The 15,316-nt window shown below is 47.4% G+C and overlaps 2 protein-coding genes and 1 long non-coding RNA gene across 3 annotated transcripts in view; 1 reads left to right on the top strand and 2 right to left on the bottom strand.

Moving 5' to 3' along the window:
- Positions 1-962: 962 nt before the first annotated feature.
- LOC138913487 (uncharacterized) overlaps positions 963-15,316 on the top strand; it is a 32,753-nt gene continuing 18,399 nt past the window's right edge. Inside the window, exon 1 of the long non-coding RNA XR_011419253.1 lies at positions 963-1,012. This is a non-coding gene — a long non-coding RNA (uncharacterized lncRNA). The remainder of the gene's footprint in view (positions 1,013-15,316) is intronic.
- On the bottom strand, positions 7,900-9,976 carry LOC108065155 (serine/threonine-protein kinase MARK2). The gene has a single exon (XM_044395588.2). It carries the CDS (start codon positions 9,798-9,800, stop codon positions 8,013-8,015), a length of 1,788 nt encoding a protein of 595 aa, XP_044251523.1. The 5' UTR covers positions 9,801-9,976; the 3' UTR covers positions 7,900-8,012.
- On the bottom strand, positions 9,999-12,630 carry LOC108065154 (serine/threonine-protein kinase MARK2). The gene has a single exon (XM_044395587.2). The coding sequence runs from the start codon at positions 12,128-12,130 to the stop codon at positions 10,001-10,003; it is 2,130 nt and encodes a 709-aa protein (XP_044251522.1). The 5' UTR covers positions 12,131-12,630; the 3' UTR covers positions 9,999-10,000.

The following is a 15,316-nucleotide window of genomic DNA, read 5'->3' on the forward strand; positions in this document are numbered from 1 at the left end:
AAATAAAAAATCTGTGCACAACGAATCGGCCTGAGAAATGGGCCACCCTCATCCGAAATCCGATCCGCATCACCAGCGACCGGAGCGGTCCGCGGACCATTCCCGCCCGCTCCTGCTCCTGGCAGCGGCACAGTCCCGCTCCTCGGGAGCGACTGTCGCTGCCGCCGCTCCTGCCGCCAGCTGCCAACGCTGAACACTCGGCCGCCATGAAGCGGGGCGATCCTCTGAAGCGGCTCAATTTGCACTCGCCACTGGCATTGTAACTTAAATTAAGGGTAAAATATCGCAAATGGTATTGGTGCAAAAAAAAAAACAAAAACCTAGAAAACAAACCAAATATCTTGAACATTTTCCCCCAAATCAAACTGAACATTCGAGAAAATCATATTTTGATTAGAACCATATTAAAATTAAGTGTAGGCAGTGAAGAGCTCAGGTAAAACAAAGTGAAGCTGCAAGTTTATTTTGTTTTCTACATTTTATTAATATCAGTGTGGAACTGAAATTAAAAAAAAAATAAAAACCCAATCAAATCCAATTATTGACAATTAAATATTATTTTCAGTAATATGCTGTTTTGAAATAAATTAAATATACATTTTATAATATCACGACCCTAAGAATTTATAATTTTGTATTATATTTTGTATACATTTTCCTGCCACCTAGTAATATCGAAATTATTTCATTTTCGCTTGCAGCTTGTGACTCGCAAACCCATCCAATCACTTATAAATATTAACCCTATAAAACCGCCAAATAGCTCGCACTTAAAATAATCCAGTTGAGTTAGCATTTTGTACTGTTGAAAGGCAGAAACCCTAAGAATTAGGGCTTGTGAAATAACCACTCCCCCATTGAATTCTCCACAACTCTTTCAGCTTACCATCTGAACAAATTGACCAGATTACTAATCTCACATTTACGTTGCGCCCTGTGCAATCGTCTGCTTTTTACTTGCAGGTTACACCATATCGAGAAGTTATCCAATGAGAAAGCCGCTTAAATTTTGGTAAGTCCGCCTCATATCTCATGCATATCCTTTAACTTTAAGTCTGAGTCCACACCCAGAAAAAAAAATTACCTTGATTTAAGTCCACGTTCCTTAAATTAAGGAACGATGGACTAAAAATGGCTAAATAAGGCTATTCATGGACTTAAAAGTTTTCATCCCATATACATTTTAAGTCTACATGGACTAATTTTGGACTTAAGGCCATATGGACTGTTACATGGACTTAGGTCCATTTTTAGTCCATGTAGACTTAAAATGTATATGGGATAAAAATTTTTAAGTCCATGTATAGCCTTATTTAGCCATTTTAAAGCCATTATTCCTTAAATCAAGGTCAATGGACTTAAATTAAGGAAATTTTTTTTTCTGAGTGCAGTCTTGGTCTAATGAAACGCCTTTGTGCTCGAGTGGACTTCATTTTTTAATTAGAAAGTCAACACACACACACATAGACACACAGTATCCTTAATCGAAAAGTGCTGCCATATGGAGAGGCGCCTTTGTGAGCTGCAGGACTCGGCAATCCTCGCTTGTTTGCCTTTGTTTATTTGTGTGCTACTTAAGATGAAATGGCAAAGAAAACTGACAGAGATGGTCGAGAGGGGGTTGCATCTGCCCTGTGTCCGTTTCAATTTCTCCTACCAAGTCAGCCCCACACGCAGACATTCTCTTTGACTTTCCACCCGCCAGACCTGCTGGGAGAAAATAAAAAAGGAAAACAAACAGAGGCGTCTGGGGCTAGAAGAAGGCGTAGAAGAGTGTAGGGAGTGTAGTGCAGTGCAACAGCGGAAACGGAAATTGCTGAAGTTGCATGTGTGTGCCGTGTGTCCTTTCCCTGCTCTCCGCGTGTGTGTGTGTGTAATGAGGCGCCGTGTTATCCTTTTGCTGACAGCAGACGCCGCTAGTTGCTGCGTTGTTGGATTTACAAGCAGGCTGCAATTATTTTCAGCTTAAGCGACAACATAGAAGGAAGCAAGTCTTAAGCATTTCCCATTTCCCAGCCTCGTTATTATCCAGCTCGATGCCGTGTAAATGAGTTTGCTGCTGTTTTTACTTGTTATTGCCAACTTCAGTTTGCTTTTTTTTCTCTCTCGTTTAATTCCACTTGGAGGCGGAACTTTAACCCTACGGCTTGAGTTGCTCATGTGCAGCCATCGCAACCCCTTCTCCTGCTTCCGCCTGCCTGTTTTCTTTTCAGTGCATAAGTAAGTGCACCCAAGGCTACTTATGAAAAATGCTAAATTAAAGTTGACTTTTAGGCGTACAATGTGCAGGCATACACCATTCCTTTTCCCCCCTTTTTGTTGGCCCATCCAAGTCCCGGCCAAGTTGCTGTGTTTTGTTCCGTTTCGCTCGCTACCAAGAAAGTTTCACTGCGACCCACACGAAATGTTTAGCACATTGTACGGAACTCTGGAACTTTGGCCAGCATCCAGGTGGAAATGTCATGTAGAAAGTTTCGGGCCTTCGAAAGTTCGCAACTTCGAAGCATCGGACCTTTCGCCATGCACGGCCAACTCCTCTGATGGTCGGCCGGAAATCGTTTTAAGAACGGAAGTGAAAATTTCTACCATGCAGCTGAGCGCAACCATCTAAATATACATCTATACATAGCCCTCGAATAATCTCTTATTGAGACCGAACAATATAAAAAAGTGAGGGGCAATAGAAGGGGGCTGGCTAGCTAGTACTACAGAGGCAGACCGAAACGCAAATTCATTCAATTGCGAAAAGAAAATTACCCTAAAACGCGGCACAGAAACAGAAAGAGACAGAGAGCCAGCAACAAGTCGCGATGATTATCTGGAATTAAATAAAGCACACACTCGGGGTATATAGTATAGCCCGATTCCGATTCCTATGCCGATCCCGAGTCCGAGCAAAATATCTGACTTGCGCCGGCCAATGGCAGAGCTCACTTGAGCGGCGGCCAAAGTTGCACGCCTCGCTGAGCAAATGTCGCGGCTCTTGTCGAAATGACCCCCACCACCCACCGAACACTGACCACCCCCTGATCACCTCCCGCCCACTGGAAACTACAGCAGTCTGCCCGGTTCCGTTCTATTCCGTTTCAAGCGCTGGAAATTAAGTCAGCAAATGACTTGTAGAATATCAACACATGTCCAGGGTCCGTCCGTCTGTGATACTCTATTTTCTAAAGGGGTAAGTCTACAGGTAAATCAGGGTAAAAAATAATATGTAGAAAAAATCTAGAGGTCTCTTGGCTCATAATAAATTACGCAACTACATTCCTGTGGAAAATATATAACGATAAACCATAAATAACAACACATATATTTAATTCAACAGAACTAAACACTAGATAAGATAAGTTCATAAAAGCAATTAGTGTATTTCTTATCAGAGTTCGATAGTTAAAGTTAGTCTAGAAATAATAATAAATTTTACTAATTACATTAAATTATTTTTTCCAATTTTTACAAGTTAAAAATTTATTTCACAAAACAAATAAATTATTCTAAATTAAAATCAACAATTTATTCTTCAAAACCAATCAAATGCTGATCCTAGAAGATATTGGTTATTAAAACTGAGGGCATCCAACCATCGTAGTGCTGGGGACACTTGATCTTTCTTGTTTTTCATTCGCCTATTTCGGACATGGACAAACTATTGCAACAGATCAGCAGCGGTTGAGCAGCAGCCAGGCGAGCAACAAGATAATCAAGTGTAATTTATTTCGTATTTGGTGCGCGCCATGCATGAGTTCGAGCACGACGACAAGTGCGAGTACGAGAGCATCTGTTCGCGTACGATGCCATCTAGTTCGAGTATCTAGTATTTAGTATCTAGAGAGGAGCGCACACACAGACACCCGTTCGCCCATAGACTTACATAAACTAGCAGGCGAATCAAGCCTCAGCCCAACCCCCAAAACTAGACCGGATGCACGAGCACTTGGCGTGAGGCGATCTGAGTCGATTTGGGCTGGTGTCGCGTCTCATATGGCGAAATCATTCAAGCATCCCATATATCCCACCCCACTGCACTGGGCTCTAGTCGGATCTAGCTTTATTCGGCGCTATCTGGATCGCTCTACTGCACTGCACTGGTCATGCCAAGGCTCTAAGCTATCCATACTTAACTATAACTAACTTGATTTTATATTATTTCATTATATGACTTGGTCTAATTTATTTTCAATTTATTAATAAAATAATTGTTTTCATATCTCTTAAGTTAATGCTTATAAAATACTCAAGATTGCCTTTATTTTATTATTTTGTATAAAGGGCTACAAAATACTTCTTAGCCTTTTTACTCCTTTTGTGTAACTTATTTTCCTAGGTTTATTTTAATTTTGGAAAATCAACTTATTTTGATTAAGGCGGAAGCTCAATGGTCCCACTCGCATCGATAGCCGCTTTCCACTTTCCCACGTGCTCCGGCCGACAACAAGTGGTCGAGGCGCACCCTCTGTCCACCAACCCCTACCCCCTTTCCTCTTCCATTTCCATTACCATTACCGTTTTCCCCCGGCCAGGCAGCACGCACCAAAGTGGCAGAAAGCAGGGGAGAGGCAGCACAAATACGTATTAAAACGTTAATAATATGCGAGGGCCAGCAACTCATGACAGCCTCAGCCCGCGAAAGTTGCCGGGTGCGATGAAAAGCCGCAGACAGAGCAGCCCAGCCATCCAGCCAGCCAGGCAGCCAGGTGAAGGTGCCCGCCTGTCCAACGCAAATCTTTCAAGAGTAGTTCCGCTTTTTTGTTGTGCCCACAGTCAGGGCGACACTTCCGCTGTTGGCTTTTTATTTTTCGAAGGTGGAGTGGGTGAGTCGGCAGTCGTGGAGGTGGACGGGCATGTGTCACCAAGAACTCGGCCACCTGAGCTGCAGTTTCTCCCCCGCCACGCACTGATTTCGGGCCTCTGATTATCTTCATATTGTTTACAATTAAAACAATGACCGCTTTTCAAGGGGCGGGGGCGTGAAATGTGCGGCACAGACCAAGTTGAAGCCTCGCTCCCAACTACCGACTTTTGGTAATTACTTTCGGGACGGGCGGAAGTGCTCACCATTTTGTTTGTTGTTTCCTCGACTTTATTTCTTACTGCGTATTGGCCAGTAATAATAATGCCCAAAGTTTCCGTGGGCTGGGTCCAAAGTTTCGTTCTGCCAGTTGAGCAGACTGAATGTAAGTTTGGATTGGTATGGTTTGGTTGTTTGAGAAGGGGCAGGGGAAGTGGGTGTATTTCTTTGCGCTTCCGTAAGCAGCGAATCGGTATTTTTCTATTTTCCACAGCGAGAATGAGACGGAGAATTGATTTCGCCGCGCTTCGCATTTGTTGAGCTTACTTGATTTAGTAGGGGAAGTGAAGCCCCCTACACCGGCTCAATTATCTCTCATAAAAAACGGTAGAAAGCGTCTCATTGGTTGTCTTCGGGGAGGGATAGATGGAAGAAGAACCTCCTCCAGCTAAAGGAATGTCGGAAGGTTGAGAGGGACGTCGTCGTCGTCGTCTGCGACCACAGAAAGTTTGACCAGGCCGAGTTCTAATCAATAAATCACTTCAAGGTTTTCTTAATTAAAAGTTTTCCCTTGCACCCGACCACAAAAAGACTTGTCTCCCCCGCCCCCTTGGGAAAACATACTTGTAGACTAAACTTTTTACACAATCCATGGGAAAAAAGGACAAAAAATTGATTAACTACCGGGCGACCACACAAGCAAAGTTCCGAACCCTTTCCAATAAGAAAAAGTTTCGACTTGAGCAAGAAAAGTGATAGCCAAAGAAGACACAGCAATAAGGATCGCAGGAGCAGGGATACTATGAAACTATGGCACATAAAAACTGAAAACTATTAAGCGCTTAAGTCAGGCGGAAAATGAGACAAAATAGTTGGCCAACTAAGCTTGGGTTGAGAAAGCCGAGGTTGAGAAATAAGCGAGCCATTAATTAAGGGTTGCCGGCATAAGAAGCTAAAAAATCCTTGAGTGTTGGGGGCCACGAAAAGGACATTCGAAATCGCATAGGACTAATTGGCAAGCGCGAAGAGAACAATGGTAAAGAAAACGAAAAAAGATGAAAAGCCTGGAAAATGTTTCTTAAGCGACCGCAAAAAGGCAGGCGAAAGAAAAATGTGAAAAATCAAAAGAAGCGACGGTCCCACTTGACATTTCAGCAGGTTAAGCTCCTTTGCCCAGGACTCGGTAACAGTTTCTTGTGGCACTTCTTGGGCCGTAAAATATTTACCCAGGGTAAACAATACAGGCCGCTCAGGGGGAATGGCAGGGGGCGAACCTTTTGTCACTACCAAATCTCGGCTGGCCCTGAAAACTTGGCTATTGACATAATTGTGGGTGGCAGTGGAACAGGATTCAGGATTCAGGATTCAGGACTCAGAACCCCGGACCCAAGTCACACTCAAGGCGTTGCCGGCAGACACTTGAAGGCGGTCCAAGGTCCCCCCAAGAAAACGAAGACGAATCCACCCTCAATTAGATGTCAAGAGCCTTGGCTTACACTTGGCCAATTTGGCACCCAGCCCACTGGATAAAAGTGTTTAACTGCAGTTACAGTTCAACTTTCGTTTACATGCTCGTTACGAGATGTTTTGCCGCAAATTAGCCGGGATCTTTGTTCTGCGAGACGTTGCTGATTAGTCCTGGATGGCATTCTTATTGGCACTTCCGGGCGAAACTTTTGCTGCATACTTTCCGGCCGCTTTAAATGGGATCTAAGCCTGTGTGTGTGAGTGTGCGGATGGGCTATCTTATCAGATAAACAGTCCTTGATAAACCTCGACTGTCGCCCGTCTGTATCTAATCGATGGCGCGCGCTTTTAGTTAAATTATTGACTCGACCTGTTTGCATAGGCACTTTTATTTGCTTCAAGTACTATTTCGATTTATCAGCACCATCTATATATGCATATATCTCTATCCATATCTATAAATGCGAGTGCGGTTTACCCTTAAAGCAAACAATCGAAGCTCTGCTCCGTTCTAGTCCCATGCAAATAGACCGCGGGTATTTCTGTTTGCATTTCGGTTTTTGGCTTTGGGAATGGGCCCAATCTTATCAGTCGGCCAGAGTGGAAGGGGGCTAATTGCGAGTGTATTGTGGGAGAAATTTTCCAGGAGTGGGCGCTTGCACATTAATGCACTAGCCGGGAGTCTAGTTTATGTGCGACCTGTTACTTGTTTTCCGCCGTCACCTTCTTCCGCCAGTTAACGAATTTAACGCTCCGCTTCCGCTCCCAATGGGTCCAAGTCCAATCAGTCCTAAACCACCCCTTTTCGGCCAGGTAAAGGTAACCCACCCCTGCAGGCATCCTTTTTCCAACTCGGTTCCCACCAAAATGGATATAGTTAGTCGGCGGCCCTTCGGCGGAATTTCCCGTTTATTGGTTTCTTTCCGGATATTGTTATGTTCGGCTGTGAACGCCTTTTCCTTCCGCCGCTCGACGCCTTCGAATTACCACCCCCAACCCCTCGAACTAACCTGTTTAGTTGGTTGCCTCGAAAAGTGCAAAATGATTGCGGTTTCGTGTTGCTCACAGGGACCTCTACCCCTAGGTTTCTCCATTTCCAACCCCCTTCCAAATCCATTTAATGTCAAAGCGACACGCAATCTAAAATTGTGGCTGCCGTTTTGTGTGAACCCTTTTAATGTTCCAGCCAATTGGCCAAAGTTCCTTTTTTTCTCGGTGATCATTCCTAACAGCTTTACGTGAATAAAATATAAATACCTTCATTTCATTTCATTTATACTAATTAAAATTTATTGGCATATTTTAGTCTAATATATAAAACCTAAGTACTAAAAATGATAAAGCGATCGTCTAAATTTATTTTAATGAGTTCGACAGTCAAGTTTCAAGATCAGTTCAGAACGATCACCTCAGCTCGTTACACATTTCGTATGCATTAAATCAACATTTATTTGTAATACTAAATTTTAGTCGTTTTCATTAAAAATACCAACTAGACACAAGGTCAATCGTCCGTTTTGGGCCAGGGTCTGCTGTATCACTTGCGGTTATAATTATTCATGCGATGATCGGTGGTGTCCAGGAGCTTTCCGTCCTGGTGGATCGTCCTTCGACCGAAGCGGGCGGACAACTTGGAGAAGAATCCCACTCGCGAGGTGCGTTTAATGACATCTGGGGATGGAGATGGGGATGGTGGTGGGGTCTGGAAGTTTGACGGCGACTTGAGCACCATTAGGGGCGTGGCTGGTGGCTCTGCCTTTCCGTAGTGAGTCGTTGATCCTGGTGGTGGCCTAGATCCCCGAGTTTGGCTGGGAGACTGGACACCGGGATACTGATAGCGGAGGGATGGACTGGCCAGCTTCTGGGTTTGAGCCAACTTACGCTGGGCACTTAGCAGCGTTGGCTTGACATCCACGGAGGCACTGGCTCCTCTCTTGGGCAGTGCGGTTGGTGGATGACTCGAGGGCTCAGATCGCCTGGGAGCTGTGCGGCGTATAAATTTGGAAGGCGGCTCCGAGGGAGGCGTCGAAGTGGGCGTAACGAGGACGTTGGCCAAACGAGGAGCTATGGGACGACTCGAACCCGAGGCAGAGTGAATGGGGGTACTCTTGTCCAGAGCGAAGGTTACTTGAGTAACTGTAACATTGGGCGAAGTGGTGGGTACAGGAATTCGACTGAAAGAAGTCGGTAAATCGCCCATAGAAGCCACTGCTTTGGGGTTCGAGGAGCGCGGCTTGGCCAATTCCAGGAGCATATAGGTGCAATAAATGTCGTCAAACTGCTGTCCCTTCAGCGACTGCTCTACATCACGAAGCTTGTGGCCCATGCTCACCAGCAAATGCAATCGGTTGAAGTCCTGCAGATTCGTGGGCTTCTCCTGAAACGGCCTCAGTCTGTCGCCATCCTCGTGACCCAGATTAATCCACTTGTCGGACATGACAGCCGATAAAGTAGTTCGCTTGGCGGGATTCAGCACCAGGAATTTCCGAATCAGGTTCTCGCAATCTAACGTAATGTAGTAGGGAACGCGGTATTTGCCACGCAGAACCCGATCGCGTAGCTCCTTCAGATTGCCGCCATCGAAAGGCAGGGATCCGCTGACCAGGGTGTAGAGCACCACTCCCAGTGACCACGAGTCCACCTCAGGTCCAGCGTATTTCATGCCCCGAAAGAGTTCAGGGGCGGCATAGGGTGGACTTCCGCAGAAGGTCTCCAGTTGGACATTGGGTTCGAAGGTGTTGCCAAAGCCAAAGTCCGCTATCTTGATGTTCATGTGCTGGTCCAGCAACAGGTTCTCCGCCTTGAGATCGCGATGCACAACGGACTTCCCATGGCAATACTGAATGGCGGACACCAACTGGCGGAAGATCACCCGGGCATCCCGCTCCCGCATCCTTCCGTTCTTCACCAGGTGATCGAATAGCTCGCCCCGACTGGCGTACTCCATCACCAGGTAGAGCGTCCTCTCCGATTCGATGACCTGGAAGAGGCGTACGATATTCGGATGGTTCAGCAGCTTCATTATCTTCACCTCGCGATACAGTTTCTGCCGGGCACTGGCATTCAGCGTTGTCTTGTCGATCACCTTGATGGCCACCTCCCGACCGGTGGGCATATGAATCGCCAGCTTGACCTTGGCAAAGTTGCCCTTGCCCAGGGTCTTGATGATCTTGTACACCCCACTGCCGTTGCCATTCACATAGGATTGGAACTGGGGTGTGGGCGAGCTGCCCCCATCCTGGCCAGCTGCTGTGGAAGCGGCCGTGGTTGATGACTTTGGGTCGTTCTCCTTGTCGGACGTTTTGCCTGTGTTTGCTGCTGTCATTTCTGGTGGGGCTACTTATTTTCCAAATCCCAGCTATACGTTCGCCGCACACTTGAAAGGCAAACTGATTACTACAACTCCCAAATAGACTGGGGTTTTGATTGAACATTCGGGCAGGGCCTGCTGTATCACTTGCTGTATCACTCAAACTTCCTCTCACTCTCGCTCCCTAGGGATGTCCCAATCCGCCGGACACCTGGCTATTTGGTGAGGTTCTTGCGCTGCTCGGTGACATCCTTCTCGTTCAGGTGGATCACCCGGCGACCAAAGCGTGCGGTCAGCTTGGAGAAGAAGCCCACTCGTGAGGCGGGTTTGGTGTCATCAGCGGATAGGGGTGGCGTCTGGTAGTTGTCCTCCTCGGCGCCAGCACCTCCTCCTGATCCACCTCCCCGTTTTCCACTGCGCGCCTGGCCGAAATGAAAGGTGGCCCGCGCCACATTGTGTCGGGTGAAGGGTTTGTCCGAGGTTTTCTCCACCGCTCCCACTGCCGCTCCTGCTCCGGGGATCCGTTCCAACAGTCGTCCGCCGATGGCAGGTGACTTCGGAGCCAAAAGGGGCGTGACTGCCGGCTCCGCCTTCTCGTAGAGCGTCGTTGGTCTTCTGGCGGATCCCTGGGCTTGCTGAGGAGTCTGCGAACCCGAACCGGGGTACTGGAAGCGGGGCGGGGTGCTGGCCATCTTTTGGGTCTGGGCCAACTGTCGCTGGGCACTCAGCAGCGTGGGCTTCACATCCATATTGGCGCTAGCTCGCTTGGATTGCGGAGTGTGCGGGAGGCTAGAGGGTCCTTGGCTGCTCGAACTACCGGTGATCTTGCGTGATCCTGGTGTCCTTCCTGGCGTGCGTCGCGTGGGCTTGGCTGGCGGTCCCGTAGGCGGCGTCGAAGTGGGCGTATTGGGAACATTCGCCAGACGAGGAGCTATGGGACGACTTGAAACGGAGGAAGTGGGCGGATTCTTGTCCATCGCCAGCGTTACCTGAGCTATGGTCACAGTGGGCGTGGTGATGTTGGGCAGCGGACTGCTGACCGATGGAACAGTTAGATCCACTGTGGCCACAACCTCCTGCTTAGCGCTGCGGTTCGAGGAGCGCGGCTTGGCCACTCCGAGGAGCATGTAGGTGCAGTAGATGTCGTCGAACTGCTGTCCCTTCACCGACTGCTCCACATCGCGACGCTTGTGGCCCATGCTCATCAGCAAGTCAAACCGAGCGGCATCCTGCAGCTCCATGGGCTTCTCCCGAAAGGGTCGCAATCTATCGGCCTCCTCGTGACCCAGATTTATCCACTTATCCGACATGACAGCCGAGAGCGAAGTGCGCTTGGCGGGATTCAGGACCAGAAACTTCCTCATCAGGTTCTCGCAGTCCATGGAGATGTAGTAGGGCACTCGGTACTTGCCGCGCAGGACTCGTTCCCGCAACTCCTTCAAGGTGCCGCCATCAAAGGGTAGCGAACCACTGACCAGGGTATAGAGCACCACTCCCAGTGACCAGGCGTCCACTTCCGGTCCCGCGTACTTCCTGCCCATAAAGAGTTCAGGTGCCGCATACGGAGGACTCCCGCAGAACGTCTCCAGTTGGGCATTCGGATCGAAGGTGTTGCCGAAACCAAAGTCGGCTATCTTGATGTTCATGTGCTGATCGAGCAACAGGTTCTCCGCTTTGAGGTCGCGATGAACCACAAACTTGCTGTGGCAATACTGAATGGCGGACACCAACTGGCGGAAGATCACCCGGGCATCCCGCTCCCGCATCCTTCCGTTCTTCACCAGGTGATCGAATAGCTCGCCCCGACTGGCGTACTCCATCACGAGGTAGAGCGTCCTCTCCGATTCGATCACCTGGAAGAGGCGCACGATATTCGGATGGTTCAGCAGCTTCATGATCTTCACCTCGCGGTAGAGTTTCTGCCGGGCACTCGTGTTTAGTTGGGTCTTGTCAATCACCTTGATGGCCACCTCCCGACCGGTGGGCACATGGATCGCCAGCTTGACCTTGGCAAAGTTGCCCTTGCCCAGGGTCTTGATGATCTTGTACACCCCATTGCCGTTGCCATTTACGTAGGACTGGAACTTGAGTTCCGTGTTGGTACTACTGGCGGCTCCATCGCCCACATCCTGGCCAGCTGGTGGAGTGGGCGTGGCCGGTTGGGCGGCAGTAGGCGTGGCTGGCTGGGCAGTGGCGCCGGTGGTGACAATTGTGCCCGTTAAGTGGGGATCCGGGTCGTTCTCCTTGTCTGACGTTTTGTATACGTTTGCCGCTGTCATTGCTGTCTTTTCACTCTCCTTAGCCAAAGTGAAGTCTAGGATTCCCAAGCTGTTGTCCACGGACATTGTAATACTAGAAATTTTGTGGCTTCCAATCTGAACCCGAGTCTGAGTGCCCAGGCGAGAGTTGCTCCGGATTGCTCAGGATCTGGAAGTGTGTCGAGCACGCGTCGTTGGATGGAATTTATTGCCGCCCCTCAAGTCGCAGTGCCTGGTTCTCGTCAGTCATCAGTCATCGGTGCCGTTGTTTGCACATCTGCTCTATTTCGTCACCCTCCTGTCGGGAGGTCGGAGCTTTAAGATAAGAACGCGCGTTTGCAACCCTCAGCCACCCCGATTTCCATGCATGGCTGATAAGCGGCTCGTCCTGCTCCTTGCGGCAGGATCACTTTGTCTCGACACTCGACTGTTTGAGCATGAGTCGGTATTTCTTTCAGGAGGCGCTATCACCAACCCCCTGGTTCATGTGGCACGAGTCCTTTGTGATCCTCCGCTGCGATCGTGTGCCCCTGTTGTTCTTGTTTGCGACTAGTGAGGATATAGCCCAGCTGGTGGTGTTTGGTTTCCTTCGTCAGCCAGGAGTAGCAGCTGCCCTCTGTTGGGTGAAGAAGGGAATGATTCGATTAGAGGTTGCACTCAATTTTGGGTCTTAATAGGGACTTCATTAAATGGATATAAAAATAATTATTTTAAAACTTTGATCATTCATCTCTATTCAAATATAAACTTTTAGTTGAATTTAGTTTTCATTTAATAAAATTTGTATTGACAAGTCCAAGAAATTAGATTAAAGCAAGCAGTGAATTATGACTAAATTATTTATACATGTTTCTCTTATCGCTCAAAAATTTCACATATTTCTTCAAAAATTTCTTTATACTTTTAGAAAGAAACTTATCAAATAAAAAAAAAAAACACATGCAACAGTCATAAGTAAAGTTGTAGCTGGAGATTCCGATTTTATTCTGAGTAGTTGACAAATTGCCCAACAATTTTATAGATCTTGCACCACTGTGCATTAAGTAATTTACTCTATCCCCTAACAACAGATTTTCAATCGACCTGAAAAACTAATCTTTCCCTTTGTCATAAAGTATTTTCTTCGGTTCTCTTTCAATTCTGTTCTTTCTATTTTTTTTTTTTGCATGTCCTGCCGATCTGTACCTCTATACGCACACTGGGTTACCTAGGAGGGAACTACCCTAATGGGTTTTACCTACCTATGGATGTATTGTAAAAAAAAATATTACAAAGGAACGGGTCCTTAATCTGCCTTTTCTTTTGGCCCGCTCGTTCGCTTGCATTTCTCTCTTTGGCTTTGGGTTCGAGTAACGATTTCAGGTTTTCTCTGCCTGCTCCTTTGTGAGTGTATGTGAGTGCCTGCGTGTCCTTGATCCTGCTGACTTGTTTTGCTTGCAACCTTTTCTCGTCATCCCTGCTTTGCCTTTTGTCTCGTCTCCTTTTCGTCTAGCTCTTCGCTTCCTTTTTCAGCTCCTTTGCCTGCCTAAGTGTGTGTATCCCTCTCTCTTTATTTCAATATGTGTGTGTTTGAGTTTTTGTGAAATATTTGAATTGCAGCTGCCACTTTTGGGTCTTTGTATTTATTATTTTTGCCTGCTCTTCTTATTTTGCTCATTCTCTATCTTCTTCTTTCTTTTTTTTCGCAATAACAACCCGAGAGATCTGTGGAAATTCGCCATAACAACAACTGCAACAGCAAGTACTTGGCTTGGCTTGGTTTTAATTCTGGGAACTAGTGAGATCTGTGATCTCTTGGTTGGGTTTTTAATCGCTCCCCTTTCGCCACCCAAGTTCAATGTACCCCACCTAGGGTTACCCCCACTTTCCACCGCCCCCCTCTCGATTTTCACAAGATACCAACACATGTCAACATGTGCGGGTCGTCTCCCATCTCGTTTTCCCCTTTGTTTTTTTTTTATTTTTTTCTCTGCCCATGGGATCTTTGGCTTGTTTTTTCCGATCGCCTCTCCTTCTGGTTCTTCTATTTTGATTCTGGTTCTCTGGTTTTTGTTCTTTTTGTTCTTTCCTCAACCGATGTTTATCCGCGCCTGCACACTGAGTCATCGGAGACTTTGGGGAACTTCACCAGGCGCCCCATGTCTGCCACTCGTTCGTTAACACACTTACTACACAAAGCGATGATATACATACAGTTGATCCATTAGCTGACCTTAATAAAACGCCTCTTATATTGAGAACCAAAGAACGCCCCCCTTAAAGATGCACGATAAGGCTTCTGGGTCCCCGAGGGATATGATCTGGCTTATCTAACCGTGGTTACGAAGCGCTGAGACTGAGGTTCCAACCGCGTGCTTGGTTAATTACACTCTTTACTTACGCACTCGACCATTGGCGATCCCCCCTGGCGGCAATCAAAAACGAATTAGCGTTAATCCAGTCCACAGATGTATGGTATTGTATGGATTCGTATCCGTTGAGCGAGAGCGAACTTTCAGATACAAGGCGCGACGTAGAAATGAAACGCATTGAGCGAAGTATCTGAAGACAGGTCTTGAACGTCTGAGACGGGCTGCTGAGAGTGCGAGAGCGAGAGTAAGAGAGTTCGGAAGAGCGTCTTCTGGTGCTCTTCTTACGCTCACTGCTCTTCCTCCATTACCTGCTCTTCCTTCGCTCACACTTCGTCACTTCGCCCATTACCCACTCATTCGCCGCTGGCTGCTCTGAAGGTCGTTTCCTTGAGCGTTTCTTGAGGTGTGACGTCACGGCTGCGAAGGGGAGGCACTTTGTCTTCGGCTATTGTACTTCGTGCTCTTCGTCTTTGCGGCGAATTGGGCTTTGTAGTGGTCTTCGTATTCGTAATCGTCTTCGTTAAAGTTTCTCCATTGGTGTGGGTTTTCTTGTGGCGGTGGTGGTTGTCGTTCTCTCGAGACTTCCCCATTCGTCGTCATCAGCTGGGCCGTCGTCATCGGTGTGGGAGTAGCCGATGGCCATATCTGTCTGAGCTGTCCGTGCGGTGTTGGTGCACCAATAAGAATCGGCCAGTGGTTCCACTTCTTGAACAACAACCCCCCTGCCCCTGCCTATCACAACCCCCCACACCGCCCGTTCGGTTCGACCGCTTTGTTTGGTAGGGAATGATTAAAAAGTCACCACAACAAATAATAATAATAAAATGCATTTCTTTTGGCCCGCAAAAATTTCTTTCATTTGGCATCGCTTTGGCCGGCTGAAAGGAAAAATTATAATGACAAAGTAGGCGACAAGAAGGGG

Source organism: Drosophila takahashii, chromosome 3R (genome assembly GCF_030179915.1).
Source record: "Drosophila takahashii strain IR98-3 E-12201 chromosome 3R, DtakHiC1v2, whole genome shotgun sequence".
NCBI lineage: Eukaryota > Metazoa > Arthropoda > Insecta > Diptera > Drosophilidae > Drosophila > Drosophila takahashii.